Source organism: Podarcis liolepis, assembly GCF_965112155.1.
Source record: "Podarcis liolepis genome assembly, chromosome: 3".
Lineage (NCBI taxonomy): Eukaryota > Metazoa > Chordata > Lepidosauria > Squamata > Lacertidae > Podarcis > Podarcis liolepis.
This window is the reverse complement of record NC_139557.1, coordinates 55,085,948-55,104,142: the sequence shown is the minus strand read 5'-3', so window position 1 is coordinate 55,104,142 and position 18,195 is coordinate 55,085,948. Positions and strand designations below refer to the sequence as shown.

Below are 18,195 nucleotides of genomic sequence, written 5' to 3'. Positions count from 1 at the left end.
CACATTCAATGGACATGACTTCCCCCTAAGAATCTTGGGAACTGTAGTTTGTCAAGGGTTCTGGGAATTGTAGCTCAGTGAAGGTAAAACTAGTTATTATGAGGAACGCCATCTCTGATTCAATTTGAATTAGTGATTACAGGTTTTTAAAGACTTTTTTTTAAATCCTGACTGCTATTTCTTGAGTCACTTAATTCCTGGAACTTACTAATGTATTATTTTTCTTATTGCTTTAGTTGTCCAGGCAAGGGGCGATCAAGGCCCTTCTGGTCCAGCAGGCCCTCCCGGTCCAAGAGGACTCCCAGGCCCTGCAGGGGCTCCAGGAAAACCAGGATATGGAAGCCCAGGACCTCAAGGGCCACCGGGACCCCCAGGACCCCCAGGACTTTCAACCACTGGAAAGCCAGGTCTTCCAGGTTTGCAAGGAAGGCCAGGGGAAAGAGGACTAACTGGTGAAAAAGGAGATATGGGCCCCGCCGGTCTCCCAGGGCCAAGAGGTCCCCCAGGGGCCCCTGGAATTCCTGGTCCAGCTGGGATATCTGTTGCTGGAAAACAAGGGCTGCCAGGGCCACAAGGACTAAGGGGTGCCCCAGGAGAAAAAGGTGAGCCAGGCATTCCTGGTATCAATGGACAGAAGGGTGAGAGCGGATATGGGGCTCCAGGTCGCCCAGGTGAAAGAGGTCTGCCGGGGCCACAGGGACCTTCAGGCCCTCCAGGACCAGCAGGGGTAGGAAGGCCTGGGCAAAGAGGATTTCCAGGTGAGCCAGGTATTAAAGGGGAGCGGGGTTTTCCAGGCACCCCAGGCCCAATTGGCACCCCAGGTCCACAAGGCTCTCGTGGGGAACCTGGAGAACCAGGAGTAGGAAAACCTGGATCAAGTGGACCACCAGGAACACCAGGGATCCCTGGAGCAAAAGGACTTCCAGGTCCCTCTGGCCTTCCTGGGCCTTCTGGTCTCCCAGGATTTGGAAAACCAGGGTTGCCCGGGATGAAGGGACAGAGAGGACCTGAAGGTCTCCCTGGTGCCCCAGGAGAAAAGGGAGAACAAGGACCAGCTGGTGCTCCAGGTGAACCAGGACCACTCGGACCACCTGGGAATGTAGGCCCTCAAGGGCTCAGAGGTGCAGCAGGTGAAAATGGCCTCCCTGGACTCAAGGGTGAGAGAGGCCCTGCAGGTCCAGCAGGATTCCCAGGTGTTAAAGGGGAGAGGGGTCTACCAGGACTGCAGGGGAAATCAGGATACCCAGGGGAGCCAGGACTTACTGGCCCAAAAGGACAACCAGGTTTGCCAGGTCCAAAAGGGGATGCAGGGCATGCTGGGCAACCTGGCCTACCTGGCCCAATGGGATCACCAGGACCTAAGGGAGTGGGGGGATTCAATGGTGAACCAGGCCCTAGAGGACCGCCAGGAATACCTGGTACAAAAGGACCAATTGGTCCTCCAGGTATTCCAGGATTCCCTGGCAGTAAAGGGGAAACGGGTGCACCAGGATTACCGGGCCCAGCTGGTATTGCTGCAAAGGGTTTAGATGGGCCTATGGGACCCCCAGGACCACCAGGCCCCAAAGGCCACAATGGACAGCCTGGTTTGCCAGGTCCTCCAGGTCCACCTGGGCCTCCTGGAGAAGCAGTAATCCCAGGAGGCCAGGCCCTGGCCGGAATACCTGTTATGAAAGCTGGTGAAGTGCAAGGTCTAACTGGCATCCCGGTGTCAGCTTTCACTGCCACTCTTTCCAAAGCTTACCCTGCATCAGCTGCCCCTATCAGATTTGATAAGATCTTGTACAATAGACAACAGCACTACGACCCCAGGTCAGGGATCTTCACTTGCAGGATACCAGGACTTTACTACTTTGCTTACCATGTGCATGTGAAAGGGTCACATGTTTGGGTAGGCCTGTACAAAAATGGCTCGCCCATCATGTACACCTTTGATGAGTACAAGAAAGGCTACCTCGATCAGGCTTCTGGTAGTGCTGTTATTGAGCTCATGGAAAATGACCAAGTCTGGTTGCAGCTGCCCAACAATGAATCGAACGGCCTGTTCTCTTCAGAGTACGTTCACTCCTCCTTCTCAGGTTTCTTATTTGCACAAATATAACATTCTGCCACCCCCAACATATAGTGTCTTAGTATTTGTGTTTCTACTTGTAGATGTCCAGAGGAGACTAGCTGAAGAAAGTGTGAACTCAAAATTAAATTTCAAAGGCAAATGCTACTTTATGTTTATCTTAGGTGCTGTTTTTAAAAGACATTTTAAAGAAGGGGTCGGGAGTCTGTGGCTCTCCAGAATGTTGCTGGATTCCAACTCCCATTAACTCCAGCTAATTGTTAGGGATGATAGGAGATGTAGTCCAACAATATTTGGAGGGCCATATGTTCCTCACTCCTATTTTAAAGGGTGATGTTCACAAACTATAATTATATTTCAGTGCAATACTCAACAATGTATTTAACCTGCCCAAACACTGAGAAATCCCAATTGTAATTGCCGGGATTAGATCTTTAAAATTGTAAGGCTATGGGGTCTTATCATCCACAGAAGTGTAGAAAAGAAGCATTTCTAAAGATCTAATGCTTCTATCCTGACACTACTTACTCTTTAATAATCTGATTAATGATACTGGTTTAAATGAGTTTATTTTCCCCTCGAAGTAGATTCAAAAATAATTAAAAGAGTTAAAAGAGGCTGAACGCATAGGTGAAAGACACTATGGCAACAAAGTTATTTCTTTTGAAATCACAGAGGCTAGCTTATCACAGAAGTGTATTGCGGGTAGGAGTTCACCAGCAAGCTCATATACAAAGTTCATATGAATGTGAGTCCTGCGATTATCACTCACAAATCTAATGTGAAACTACTATAATTAGTCTTTAGGAACGATAAAGATTGTCACATTGGTTAATTAGTTAACAATGTGTTAAGTTCTATAAGATAAAATTAAATATAAGGTGCTACAGACTAACTGGAATATTCTGAATAAAATTAGTTAAGCATGGTTAGGTTGTGTCAAAAGTCTCTTCCAAAAGAAAATATACATTCAAATGCTTTTAAATAGTCTCCTCTCCCTTAAATACATAATGGCATTGAGAGAATGATAAATGATGGTGGAGAGGGAAGTATTATTTATGTGTATTAGTTTTACACTATGGTGCTTGTATAATTATTCACTTATTGTACCAACATGAGACCAGTTACATTTTTTAATGTTAATATTTCACCCACACTAAGTTCTTGATTACGTTTTTTTGTCTGTGTGAAATAAAAATAAATGGTCTTTATTATATTCATTTGACACCAGCATTTTACACTTTGTTCTAAAAATGTCTAGTTGTGTTTGTCAAACGTGATTTTTAAAAGCTGTATTAATAAAAAAGTGAAACCTATTTCTGTTTTGCTTGCCATTATTTAGTACTTTTAAAATTGTTTCTTGGAATCATGGTGTTGTGGCAAAGTCATTATTATTTTCCCAAATGACTATACTGACAAAAACTTCTACATGAAATACATTTAAAAAAAAATAAAAATCTTACCTGAGAATTTGTTCTATTAAAAAATATGAGTGGGGCTTTTAGCTACCAGCTACATGGCTGCACTGAAAGCAAAACAAGCCTATCTCTATCTCAATGGATGCAAGTGCTGTAAGGGGAATCTTGAACTCAAAGGTACTACTATCCCAGTACCATGCGGCCTAAGTCTTTTAAGGCATCATCTAGATCCACAGAACTTCAAAGGAAGGAGGAAAATCTGCCGTGGAGATATAAGCCCGCAGGTACAAGGCTACGTACAGGTTTTAAGTATAGAAATATAGATACAACTCCCTGTCAGCACTGTGCAAAGCTTCAGCATCAATCTCTGAATGTAATTTATAATATTGTCACATTTTTTTGGAACCTGCCCTCAGAAGTGAATTCTGAAATGAGGGTGGGGGTGGGGTGGGAGACACCTGTAATAAATAGAAAGCAGGTAGTCTAGGGATGTCTGTTCTCCCTGTTCACAGTCCACTTAAAAGTCTGGAAGAAGCTATATATGACAGTTACCTCTGGCAAATTTTTCACACACACATCCAGTCAGATTATGTACATCTTACACCATGATATGCTTGAAGAGCCATTCCCGCCTCCATGCAATATCATGGGTGAAGAACTCTTGCAGGGCCTCCTGGAACAGACATCACTCAGACCTGACAAACAGGCCTGGCATTAAACACACTGGGTGTTTCCAGCCCCTTAACAACATTGCTGCATGTATTGCTCTGCAATGAGCTTGACCCTGGTTGGTTTTTAAGCTGGAAACAGACATTCAGAGGGAAACATAGAAATTTCCAGTGCTGTGTGAGGGCATGAGGTGGGCATTTGCAAGGGAGAAAAAGGAATGGACCGATTGATGTCTCAGGCAAACACAGAACTGGGAAACACATTTTTGTCGCCAAGCATCTTGTTCCATTCTTAGATGCAAATCTTCTAAGTACAAGTATAACCCTAACTTAACATCACTTAACTATGAATTGATAACTTGGAAGACTTTTATCAGTACAGATGTGACTTTTAGTGCACTTCTATGCAATGGTTATAGTTTGGTCAAGCTAACCATATATATGGTACTGAATGGGCATATTCAACACTCAGACTACTAACTGCCATGAACTGTCAGATACACAAAGAATAGCATTGTTGTTGTAGTTGTAGTAGTAGTAAAAATACCCATCACATGACAATGAATTTGCTTACCTTTAAAAGCTGAAGTCTTATAATTATGCTGTATGGCAGCAACCATATCCTTCCAAAAGTCATACTTTCGCCTAGGACTATGCTGTAAGCAAGAAAAAAACCCAAGAAATCCTTTGAGCTTCCTCAATTAAAAGTCACTCCAAATTTTAACAGAACAATCACTGTGAGTTTCATAAATTAGTGATTTGAAAGGGAACCTGCAGCAACAGCAAAAATGTAGCTTGACAAGACCATGTTCAAAGGCCAGGCAGCAATGCTCTCTTCTATGATTTTTTGCTTCATTCCCTCACCCCTGGTTGAGTTACAATACCTCCAAAGCAAATGGCTGTACTTTGCCTGAGGGCCTCTGAACTTTGGAACTCCTTGTCACAAGGAAAACATGGTGGCAAATAATTTAGCAATTTCCAAAGATGGATGAGGCACCAGTAGAACATTATTTCTGTAACTGCCAGCTGATTCTTCCAAACTTTGCCTCCATCTGCTTTGGGGTGAAATTTTTGAGAACCACTTGTATAGTCTATTCTGTCACCTCATTCTGCTGTGTGTGTATAGGCCATGCCTGAGAAAGGGAAATGGATGGGGATTTAGATAGGAGTTACAACACAGCTCAGGTTTTAACTCACACTGAAAGGCAATGTCTTGTTTCCTTATCTGTTAACAACCTATCATGAATAAAAATGCAATAATTAATCTTGCGATACTGAAATATACAGATCATTCTGCATCATTTACTGTGTTGCTATTTTGGGTGGGTGGGGGGAATCTTCTACCACAAAATCTGAAACTAAACTGGCAGACTGATGTTATTTACAAAACAGATTAATCACAGGCATCACAGGGGCATGAAAGTGTTTCGGTTTCTGCTCTTCATTTTAACAAATCTGTCTCTTTGCAGTTCAGCTGTTGTAGTAAATTGTTCTCCTTAGTGACATGCCTAAAATTACTTAAAAGCTTTGCTATACAGTAGTGCTTCAACATGGGCCTGCGGAGGCAGCAAACTTTGCATGCCAACCAAAAGTAATACAAACACATTTCTAAACACAGAGGTAGAGTTACAAGGTTTGGAGTGCTCAGTAAACAAACAAACAAACAAACAAAAACATCCCTGTCCGCATGTGCCCCAAACACCAGGAACCAGGCCAAATCCAGGCTGAGGTTCCCTCTCCCCATCCATGACCCTTGCATGTAAAAGAGAGAACACCTTTTCCCACTTCTTAGGCCTACTTTTTCCACCCCAGCTTTCAAAGCACAGGACGTGCCCTTTCACTGAGCAGAGTGACAGATGCAAGGGACAGATGCAGGGGATTGGGGCACCCAGTATTGGCTCCAATTTGGGGGGGAGGAACCCTTAGGCAAGGTGCCCTCAGTGGTCCCCCTTTCTCTGTAGGCCTCCCTCCTCCTCTCCAAAGAACTGCTCCCAGCTCACTTGCCCTATCCTTCTGGGCCCAATCTGTACTGTTTCTTTTGTATTGTATTTCTTCTTGTGGATTTTGCTTTTAGGCTTTTATCGGTTGTATTCGCTTTAACTGATTCTAATGTAACTCGCTTTGGTTCACTTCTGTGATGAAAGGAACTGACAAATATAATTTATAATAACAATGCCAGATGCACCTCTGGGGGGAGGAAATTAACCCACTTAGGGGTTGCCATAGAGAATGGCCTCTCCTAGGCCGCAAACCCCTAAAGTTACAAACTCAGGCGAGTTCTGTCAGCGTGTTTGCACATGGGGTGAGAGAGGTTCTTGTGGTTTGCCTATGCCCTTCAGTAAAATAAAGGAGAGCACCCACAATGTACATTGCAGATAATGAAAGGCAGTTTGCCTGTTCATTCTGTAAAGCTCTTAGAACAGGTTAACCTAGCCTCAAGACTCAGGACTGAAAACCAAAAGATTCATTTGTCACCCATCAGAGAAAACAGGTGTGAATTTGGAATGCATGTAGGAAGATGGTATTTAAGGGTTTATACAATTCACCATCTGGAAGCTGTGTTGTCTGTCATAGGTAAGGGGCAGGGTAAAGCAGGGGGAGTGGGCGCTTCATCAGAACTGCAACAGGGGAAGAAGAGGGTTTGATTTCCCATCTCCAGCTTCTGCAATCCCAATCTCTAAGGCTGCTGTTTACATTTTAAATATGTGAAAGTTGAACATCATGTCTAATTTAGCCCCAAGACCACTACTTGGCCATCTACAGAAGTGACTCCTATGACTGCCATGGTCCAACTTATTCATTGCAATGGAACAGGTATATAAAATTCCATCACAGAAATTAAGTTCCTCTTGCAGCATAATTGTTAAGCAAGCCCACTACATAATACCTAAGCAAGGTGAGGAACAGAAAAAGGAGGAACACAAGGGAGAAAAAGCTCTCATTTAAGCTAACCTGGTCTACAGTCCAGTGAAAAAACACCACTGTTAACACTTACTTTGTTTAAACCATCAATAATCCGTGCACAAAGAAGTGCCCCAGGCAGATCAAAGTAATTGTCATAGCCATAATATTTAGCTGCAGAGAAAAATAAAAGAATTTTATTTGTGTATTGTTTATTAAAAGGATTTTAAACCCACCCTTCATCCAGTGGTTCCAGGGCAGTTTGCAGTACTATTTAAAACAGCAACAATAGTCCAGCAAAATAACAGCAAGCAAAATAATATATAATTAAAATTTCTGACATAAAGCACATGAAAGCTGGCCCCTCACACCTTCTTTCAATGTTGAAGACATAAGAAGGCAGAGCCAGGCAAGAGGCCACAACATTGGGGGTGCTGCCAGTGGAGAAGCCCTGCTACCCTTTAATCGTATGGATTCCCTTGATGTGAAAGAAACGCAGAACAGTGGCTAAAGATACCAAGAAATCCAGTCACAGATTCCTTCATAAATTTGCATGCGTTAGCCAGTGAGGCCCAAGAATCGTTAAATATATATTTCTCTGGTACCTGAACGAGAAACCATTCCACTCATTGTCTTGAAGTGTCGCCATTCCTTCCTTCCATACGTATCTAAGATCTCTTCAGAGGTCATTTGTTTTGTGCCATGGCTTGCCCTATTTAACATATATATGTACCAAGAATTAAAGGCATGGAGTGATACCCAACATTAATTTTACTGAGAGCAGACCCACTGAATTCACTGGACTTCAACAGCTCAGAAGTTCACCAACATCAATAGGTCTACTCTGAGTATGACTTAGTGGAACATCATTGCATGAATTGTATGAAATATTTCTTCTTCTTTCCAAACAGGAGATTCTAAAAAAATCTGCAATGAGATCTAGTAGTCACTAGCAGATTTATAATTTGTGGACTCAAATTTGGCAATATATATAGACATTATAACACCAAATTTGAGCCACAAAATTATGTTCTTTAGACATTTTTCTTGCTCTTGTCTAATCTTTGGATTTCATTGGACCTGGATTAGATAGGCAGATCATTCCATTTGTCAGTTCCTGTCAAAAATTGCTAATATTTTTAGAGACTTGACAAAAGAAGAGGGAATGGGAAGAAAAGCTGAAAATCTAGGTACTGAATTCTTCCTCTGGTGTAAATAATAAATAGTATAGTTTTATTTTACACATTGCTTTCAACTTCAATAATTTTGACAACATTAAGGAATTAATTAACTTTTATCTGTATTTTGATTGGATTTTTACTTAACTAACTGGAAGAGTTGCTTTGCTACATTCCTCTGACAGGTGAAGGCTATTGGAAACAAGTGTAGGATTTAGATGAGTAAAAGCAATTCATATTGTAGAATTATTATGATCAGTTCACAGAACAGTATGATAGTGCTTTGAAAACAGATTCCTCCCCACACAAAAATCCACAATTATAGGCGCTTAAGTGCAGCGTTTTTATGAAATAAAATAAAATATATTACCTCAAAACAGTTCCATCCTCTGCAAGTTTAAGGAAGTTGCCATCTTCCATATCCAACACCAAGCCTTTAAAGCTACATTTGTTTCACCGATAAGGTAGAGGTGGGGAGCAGAGTGAGAAAGATGATACATTTAAGCTTGTATACATTTAACCTTATATTCCAAATATATACATGTGGTACCGAGTACAGACAGCAGCCTTAATAAACTTATGGCAGTAAGAGATACTCAGGGTAATGGAGGGAGATGGGTAGAAAAGTTGGAGAATTTGGTCAGAAATGGGAGCATAAACTGCCACAATACACATGTTCATAAGTTAGGAACTGTTCAGGGTTTTTTGTTTTGCAGTCCGCAAACATTATGTAAACAATTGCATTATTTTCTACATTGTTTTTGGCTTCCATCAAAATGCACTGAAATTGGCAAAGTATTTAATTACATGCTGAAGTATGGGCAAATCTATCATCATTCCAAACAACCTAAGAGAAATTGGGTATGTTGAAAAGTCTTCTTGCCAGGCCAGAACCCAGGGCAGGGATGGGGCCCTCCGGAAATCATTGGAATCTAACTCTCATAAACCCCAACCAGCATTGCCAATGATTGAATATGATGGGTTCTCCAGATGCTGATCTACGGGTTCCCCAACACTTCTCTGGAGGCTGCACAGCCATTTGTGAGAGGAGTCCCCAAGAAAGATTGCCTTTTTGATCTTCGTTAGGCAGTGGCTGGAGGAAAAATAAAGCCATCCAGCCCAATTTTCTAGATGAGAGATTATGGATTCCACAGTGTCACTGAACAAAAGAACCACAGAACCAAGTGGTGAGGATGAGTACCTGAGCAGCAGGAAGTAGGGTTGAGCCAAACAGGACATACATCCAGGAAAATACTCTAAGTAACCCTTAAAGATATGTATGGGTGTGTGCTTTTAATGCATGCAATTAATGAGCTGACGAGAAGTCTGGAAATAGTTATTATTTTTAAACAGAATCACTTACCAGAAATCCCAGCTTTCATGGGATACGTTCAGCAGTTCTTTATCATAACCTTTCTCTTTTACCATGTACTGAGCAAAACTATCATATATAAGCTGCAAATTAAGAGAGAAAGGAAGATGTAACACTACATAAAATTAAATATACTGAGACACTCCAAGATTCCGTCACTTCACACTTTAAAGTTTACCTTATTAGCTGCAGAAGAATGTTCTGCACATAAAAAGGCTAACATTTAGATTAATTCTTAACACTAACATTTCTTTACCCTCAAGGTGACATTTTGAGAATGAAGGGTGAAATGTTCTGAAATGTAATCCAGCCTCACCTCAAGGTTTTCCCCCCTCCTTATGTCTCATAGTTACTTCTTTAATGTGAGCAATGCACCCATAGAAAACTACAGTGGTACCTCGGGTTAAGTACTTAATTCATTCCGGAGGTCCGTTCTTAACAGGAAACTGTTCTTAACCTGAAGCACCACTTTAGCTAATGGGGCCTCCTGCTGCCGCCGCACCGCCGAAGCACGATTTGTGTTGTCATCCTGAAGCAAAGTTCTTAACCTGAAGCACTATTTCTGGGTTAGCAGAGTCTGTAACCTGAAGCGTGTGTAACCTGAAGTGTATGTAACCCAAGGTACCACTGTAGTTGAAATATGTGCATGGAAAGAGCTTAAGATGGTCTTCATCACTAGTTGCAATGTTTACATGGTTTGTACCTTGGCAAACTCTTAGAAAAGTGAGATGCAAACATTTTCAGTAAATACTGCAACTTGTGTTTGAACAATAAACGTGCAGTCTCTCTGTCACTAATGTGCACTCTCTTTCTCTTCCATTGGGAACAATCCTGTTGAGAAAGCCTGCCCTAGGAATTTAGAAGTGTGAGAGGAGGGTTCTCTGTCTTCAAACTTCACTTCTCAGGACTCTTCTGGAAGAAGCTATTAAACTGGCATAAAACCAGTTACAATTTCATAAATTAAAGATGCCCATAGATTTTACACCAGGATAAAAGTTGAAGGTGAAGTTTTGCTCTGGTTGTATAAAAAAATACTAGATCTCATGCTTGTTGTAATTGCGCTGGACCCATGAGGAGAAACCAGAGTTCTTCCCACACTAACTTTTATCACAGGTGCTCTAATATCACATGTGCTCTTGAATACCTGCCATTCAAATGAGTTGCACTTCCACAACAGAAATTCCCAGGGGAGAGTTTCAAACCTTCATATAAATACTTGAGGATAAAGGGAAAGAGGGGAGGAACAGACATTTGAAGATTGAGGTGTGTGGTGTAGTGGTTAGAGTAATGGACTAGGACTTCGAAGTTCAAATCCCCACTCATTCACTAGGTGATCCTGGACCAGTCACTGTTTCTCTGCCTAACCTACCTGACAGGATGTAGTGGGGTGGGGAGTACAATGTAGGCCACCTTGAGCAAGGAGGGACATAAAAATAGTAATAATAATGGATAGCAAGCACAGTAGGAGAGGAGGTTCAGCTTTGTCTGCAGCTTTGTAAATTACCTTGTTTTTTAAAACAAAAACAAAAACAAAAACCAATGTGTTTTCCCCAAGCAAGAAACAAATATATTTCCTTGTACTGGTTATATTATGATTAATGTTTCAGTCTGTTCTGTAACCAACTTTAAGGGCTTTGCCATACATATTTTCAAAGCGTAGTGCATACATTTCTTACATGAATAAAACTTGGAAACACAGAAATGTAAGGCACCCGACGTATTCAGCCTCAGGGACATGGGCTGGAAGAAACACAAGGGCGAGTTGCTGGTAGGTGATTCCCCCGCTGGATCCGGGCATCTCTAGCCCCGCATCCTGCACTGACAGCGGCCAGCCAGATGCCTATGTGAAGCAGCTCCCGAGCCCTCTCCCCACCCAACGCTTTCCTACTCGGGAGTAAGCTCTACGGAGCCCCGTGGCCCTTCCTTCCGAGTAAGCACGAGCAGCATTGCGCTGAAAGACTCCTGCGCGCGCCTGCTCGGAAGGAGGCTCCACTGACTTCAAGGGGCTGACTCTGCCCCTGGGCAGCGAGCAGAAATGCGGCGCCAAAGGACTCCAAGGGGGAGGAGTTTCCCTGCTTCGCCAGCAGGCCCGCAGACCGAGGAGGCCCGCCAAAACCACGCCGCCGCCTCAGCCAAAGAGTCCCCCCCCCCCCCAGACGCCCGCCTCGCCTCCTCCGCCCGCGTCGCAGCGCCGCTCTCGGCCGGCGGTGGCGGAGCGCCCGGCCGAGGTTGCGACGAGGGCGGAGGGAGCGGCGGCGCAGCGGGCGAAGAGCGGGCGCCGCTCCGGCGCTCGCCTCGCCGTCTCCCCTCGGCTGCCCCTCACTCACCCGGGCGCTCTCGACCAGGTGGTAGCGGCACAGCGTGTGGTCCAGGTCGAAGCCGATCACTTCGCAGGCGGCCAGGGAGAAGGAGGGCCGCGCCATGGCGGAGGAGGAGGAGGCGCAGGAGAAGCACGAGGAGAAGCAGCAGCCGCCGCCGCCGCGTCTGCCCTCCACTGCTCCGAGAAGGGAAGCCGCCCGCCGCGCTCCTCCGGCCGCGCCTTCCTGCGGGAACCGAGCCGACTCACGCTGCCGGGGCTCCGGGGGCATCCCGCCGCTTCCGCCCGCCTCCCTGCCCCTTCCTTGGCGCGGCTCCGGCCGGGCCACCTGCACGCTGCGCCTGTGCCTGACCCTGGACGATCGGGTAGCGAAGTCGTCTTCGGTCCATTCCTTTTTCTTTAAAAAAGCATGAATTTTTCCTATGGGACCCTTAAGAGGACTTGGCAAGGAACGCTTGGGCGACGAAAGACAGGGCTTCCTCTGAAACGAGGGTAAGCCCAGGACGCTGAACTTTCGGCGCTCATTTCGGAACCGTCCGCAGATCTGTCATTACACACTTTCTGTCAAAGCTTTCGCAGCCCGGTGGTTTGTTGCCTATAAGCAGTGCCGGATTTAGGTATAAGCTAAACAAGCTATAACTTAGGGCCCCACTGTCTTGGGGGCCCCCAAAAAAATTAAAGGGGAAAAACAATGTACATTTCCAAAATATAAGATAAAAAACAAATAAAATAAATCATATATACAGCAATGCAGTCTCCCCTCTCCCAAAATTGCAAACCCCAGATGTCATTGCAAAGGCAGGGCAACTCAGGCCCAGCAACTATGAGACTCAGGGCTAGCCAGTGGGGCCCAATTTGAAGCAGTGGGGTGCAACTTGAATTTTTTTTGGGAGGGGGTAGGGTCCCAGTTCACAAAGTCTGCAAAATCTTATATATATAAATAAAATCCATCTAAATTGCCCTGGTGCAGGGGCCCCCTTAGGAGCAGCCTGCAGGGCCCAATGTGGCCCAATTTAAGGTCAGCCCTGATGAGTCTGTGCAGGGGTTGGACTGACATGCCCTGCACCTTCTAGGTCCCTGGTGTCACCATTCAGAGTACAGACTTAAGGACTTGTTATGGAAATAAGGGGGGGGCACTTATTGGAAATCAGTTTTGTTATCACTACACTACAGCATGGCCATAAACTTGTATGTTCAAACGCTGAAATATACACCCAATATGTAGCAATGGAGATTTATGTTACTGCTTTATGAATTAATACTGTGTTTTATGAATGGACTCTGTATTTTGTGAATTACCTAAGAGCCACCAATAGGGAGCTCTAGAATCTGACAGCTAACCAATTGGGTACAACCAAACAGCGACCCCTATTGCTGAAAGCAGGTAACCAGCAGGGAATGCTTCAGATCAGCCTTTGCACTGTTGACTGAACACCCCCTGCTGTGCAGATAATGGAGAAAGCTCGTAAAGTGTATTCCTTCTGGCATCCTGGCCAACTCTATTACGCTGGTGTATACGCTGGTGCACTAGAAACACAGAATAGCAGCAAATAAAATCCGCTCATACGTCAGCAACTGATAAGACTTGTCAACCAGCTCTTCCAAAGTCTTCCTAAATTATAAAGCTCCAAAATACAGGCCAAAAGAGAGAAGGTCTGGAAAGAGTGAGGCATACAATGGGCACCACCAGTGAAAAGGCTCTGCTCTGTGTGACTCCTGCCCTGTCATTTGATAGAGTGCCCACTTGCCCTCCTTGACATGGAATATTCTCTATTGGAGTCTCCAGGTCCAGTACAAAGACCATAAGAAGGGAGAGAGGGACCTTGAAGTTCCCAACAGCTGTTAATCAAGCAAGCAAGCACACAGGTCACCTTTGTCACAGGTGCGTCATGCCTATGTCCTGGCCAGGCCTGCACCCAATCTTGTTTCTGTACAGTCTTGTTTGTCCTCAGTAACCAAAATTATATTATCAACATATACCAGCAGAAAAGTTGTTTTCCTTCATCTGCAAGGAATTGTACAAAACAAAGTGGCACTAATAAAGAAAAGTTCCAGGATGGCAACAGAAAGCAAACTAAAAATGCTTTTGTAGTTCATCAAAACTATCCAGCAATATCAACTTATAGGAAAACTGGTGCTATTAACAGTAATCCTTCTAGTTATTTAATTGGTTTGGCAACTTCCATGCACGTGACGTGTGATGCTAATTATTTTCCCCAAGAGTTAAATGATAACTAATCAGAGGCAGCTACAGCAGAGCTATGAGGTTCAGGTGAGGGTCAGATGCCTTGTCAATCCCAGCAGGTATATAAGAGGATGACCTGGCCTGCCCAGGCCTGTGGCCAGGTTGAGGTTACATGGACATACCAGCTGGAGCATCCAGCATGCCCTCCCACTGGCCCACACAGTTCCACCCATGGCACTGTCCTGCCCTACTCCTGCCCCATACCAGTAAGGTTCATTGATGTCACTGTTGGGAGGGCAGAGGCATGGCATTGCACCACCTCAATGGCCACTCATATGGAAAAAGGAGTTATATTATCAATTATGTTTTTATTACCTGCAGTCAGTGCTTTTTTTCTTTTAAAAAATGTTTAGGGGTACTCTTGTTTTCCTCCTCATATTGAAATACTACCCCTCTATGAGGCCCAACTTAAATCACAAAATGGTTAGGGGTATGTGTACCCCCAGAAAAGAGCACTGCCTGCAGTATTAGTGTTTTAATTTATTTTGTTTAATAAATTTAAATAGTTGAATACAGTACTTTCCCCACTGCTGCTTACAAGATTTAAAAGCAATTGAAAAACAAAATATAAATAACCTAATTACAGTAATTATGCGTCTTTGAATAGCAGTTGCTAGGGAGCATGAGAGAGAGAGAGTGCTTTTGTGCTCATGTCCTGTTTGCAGGCTTCCCGTAGACATACTGTTGGCCAGTGGAAATATAAAGCCTTTGGTCTAATCCAGCAGGACTCCTCTTATGCTTCACAATGTGACCAGAGGCTACAAATAACTGGCAACCTATACAGTTCAAGCCATCATGGGCCAAACTTCCTAATGAAATGCGTGCGTGATCCCACATGAAATGTCCATTTTCTGTTATGTTCCATCCCCTCATCTTTGAATAGCTCTTGCAATGGCTCCACATGGAGCTGTCCTTGAAGATGATTCAGAAACTTAAGTAGGTTCAATATGCAGCAGCCATATTACTGGCTGGGTTTGTTCAAGTCCACGGCCTGTTCATTTCCAGGCCCTTTCTCCCAAAGGAGCCCTTAGCAGCATACAAGTGGCGAAACAATGTAACTACAAAGTAAATAAATATATATATTAAACATTTAAGGCTTTAAAAAGCACCTAAAATTGGACTTGAAAGCAGGTAAGCAGCTAATATCTCTCTCAAAGTAGGTGTAATATAAATAACTCTGGCTGTGTCAGAATTATAGAAGCCGAATTCTGTGCTATCTGATGTTTCTAAGCCACCTATAAGGGCAGCCCCACATATAATGCAATGCAGTAATCAAACTGGTATATTAGGCCTGAACCACTGCCCTGATCAAATCCCCTCTCTCTCTGCAGCTGCTTTTTACAAAATTACATTGGGCTCTCCAGTCATGAAGCCTCACTCTGAAAGGCAGTTGACACTTGACTGAAATCTGGCTGAATCGGAACTGGAGATTTCCTAGCCTGTGGCTCACACTTTTAACCTTTAACCGTGACAAGTTCTGCATGAAGTGGGATCAAAATATGCAACAATTAAGATAACAATCCAGAAAACAATGATAACGCAATCAAATAAATGTTCCAGTAAAAAAACAGGCCAGAATATTTCCTTGTATAATAAAAGAGCTTTCCTTTATGGCATATAGGAAACTAAAAGCTAACAGCCCAGCCATAAGATTTTCTGTTCCAGCATATAAGTGCTTAGGGTGGGCATAGTGATTTCCTTCCCAGCTGTCATCTCCCAGCCTACATGCACTTAGCTGACTAGTGCAACTGTTTAAAAATAGAGGACATTACTGTGATTTTCCATTGGGGACTAATGCTGTAGCTCATAGGCTACGCAGTACTCTCCTTGATTTCTATGGCTATTATTTATTTTTACGCATGTAATACCAGGCATATTATTCCGCTCCCCTCCCCCTTGTTGGGCTAGGAGAGTGGTGCAGAAAGTTTCATTATTCAGCTGTAGAATGAGAGGCATCTCATTCTTTAGATCTGTAGAATTAAGATGGCATAAAAACATTTCAATGCACAGAAGTTTCCACAAAACATCAGGGGAGTAGAATTTAGTGGAGTACAGTGGTGCCTCTAGTTACGTACTTAATTCGTTCTGGAGGTCTGTTCTTAACCTGAAACTGTTCTTAATCTGAAGCACCACTTTAGCTAATGGGGCCTCATGCTGCTGCCGTGCCGCTGCTGCGAGATTTCTGTTCTCATCCTGAAGCAAAGTTCTTAACCCGAGGTACTATTTCTGGGTTAGCAGAGTCTGTAACCTGAAGCGTATGTAGCCTGAAGTGTATGTAACCTGAGGTACCACTGTATTAAAAATGACTTGATTTAGAACCAGTGGCCTTTTGATGTGTTTTATTGTCATACATGGGAAAGCACTCAGTGCTACACTGAGCAAGGGCAGAAACAATGGTATTCCCCTTCCAGATTCAAGCATAGTTATAGCTACTAATACTCTCATTTATTGGCCAGGCTTGCCTAGAAATGGGCAATGGTCTGATTGGCCTTATATGCAGTGGCGTAGCGTGGGGGGTGCAGGGGGGGCCGGCCACACCGGGCGCAACATCTGGGGGTTAGGGTTAGGGGGCACAAATCCACGGGTTAGGGGGCGCAAATTACTTGCCTTGCCCCGGGTGCTGACAACCCACGCTACGCCACTGCTTATATGTATAGCTCTCCAGAAGATGTTTTCCTCGTGCACATCTAGATTTGCATGCACTTCTAGATTTTCCTACCAAGTGTTTCTCTGCGTTCTTCTGTCTTGTCTGGGCTTCATGCAAGGTGATGGTCTCTGAGCTCCAACCCTATACCACTGGGATTCATTACTAGATGTCCATTTCTCAGTGAGGACACAACGACAATGTACAGAACCAAGAAAACACAGAAACAACATGACTATATTGGGGTATTACTGTATGTCCTGAATACAGGTATTTACCCAGGCATATGTTTTAGCAGACGCACCATTTCTGTAGCCTCCAATTTGGGTTTTATAAATGTGCATATATGCCCATACATCCTATAGCAGGGGCACCAGGTATATAGTAGCCCTTGGAAATACATATGGGTTTGCAGTCTGATGTGCCAAGTTCCATGGGGCAGGGAATACCAAAGTTTGTGTTCTCTGAAAAAGTTGGCATTTTGTTTCTGATATCATAGAATTGTAGAGTTGGAAAAGACCCTAAGTATAATCTAGTCCACCCCTTGCAATGCAGGAATATGCATCTGCCCCATGTGGGGATCAAACCTGCAACCTTGGCATTAATAGCAACAGTTCTAACCAACTGAACTATGCAGGCTGTTTCCTGCTAATTATTTTTCTTTACAAAATACTCTTTTTTTGGTAAAATGTATACTTTAAGATGCAAATTAAATGCCCCCCCCCAAAAAAAATTCATACAATAACAACTGGCTTAAGATGCAATGCTTTGATTCAGGCAGATTTGATTCAGGCAGATTTAAGCAAATTGGTTTGATTTGCATGTGCAAATACACTAGCTTAAGTGATTTGTAGTGCAGGCCATAATTCATTTAGCAAATGTGCATAGGTCTCCTGAATAACATTTTGTTTAAGTAAACCTAATATTAAAGAGTACTTTGAGCTACACGTACACGGATATTTCAAAAAGTAATAGCAATTTCCTACATGTAGCATGGGGAGGCATTTAGTTGTTACTTTCCAAAACACAATTGGAAAGCATGGTGCCAATTAATGTGCAAATAATAGGTGTTCTGTATTCCTGAAAACCAACTGTTCCGGCTATAGTCTGTGATTTAATTACCCAGTAAAAATAAATAATAAAATAGTAAAGAGAAAACATAAAATAATATTGCAGTCAAGGTCTTTCCTATGTTAAAATAACTCCTAATTTGTTTATGGAATTATTGTCCTTTACTTGGCTGAGAAACCCGTCTTTTACAGCTGTGTTTAATCATTACAATTATTTTGTGTAAGTAAACAAGGCCTAAGCTGATAGTAAGTTAAATGGAACAGGATTTAATGGAATTAGAGGTAGCAGCAGGCTTTTATCAGGGAAAATG

The 18,195-nt window shown here is 43.4% G+C and overlaps 2 protein-coding genes across 3 annotated transcripts in view; one reads left to right on the top strand and one right to left on the bottom strand.

Moving 5' to 3' along the window:
- The window catches only part of COL10A1 (collagen type X alpha 1 chain), a 44,653-nt gene extending 41,266 nt beyond the window's left edge, over positions 1–3,387 (top strand). For both annotated transcript variants that reach the window (XM_083497789.1, XM_083497788.1), the window contains one exon: positions 237–3,387. In XM_083497789.1, coding sequence (XP_083353915.1) covers positions 237–2,101 — 1,865 coding nt within the window. In that variant the 3' untranslated portion in view covers positions 2,102–3,387. The remainder of the gene's footprint in view (positions 1–236) is intronic.
- Positions 1–12,308, bottom strand: part of LOC310704403 (dermatan-sulfate epimerase) — a 145,652-nt gene extending 133,344 nt beyond the window's left edge. Inside the window, exons 1-6 of the mRNA XM_083497780.1 lie at positions 11,936–12,308; positions 9,600–9,691; positions 8,607–8,678; positions 7,664–7,770; positions 7,153–7,232; positions 4,732–4,813 (exon numbers count right to left, since the gene is read on the bottom strand). Of these exons, the coding sequence (XP_083353906.1) occupies positions 4,732–4,813; positions 7,153–7,232; positions 7,664–7,770; positions 8,607–8,678; positions 9,600–9,691; positions 11,936–12,196 (694 nt within the window). The 5' untranslated portion in view covers positions 12,197–12,308. The remainder of the gene's footprint in view (positions 1–4,731; positions 4,814–7,152; positions 7,233–7,663; positions 7,771–8,606; positions 8,679–9,599; positions 9,692–11,935) is intronic.
- Positions 12,309–18,195: the final 5,887 nt, after the last annotated feature.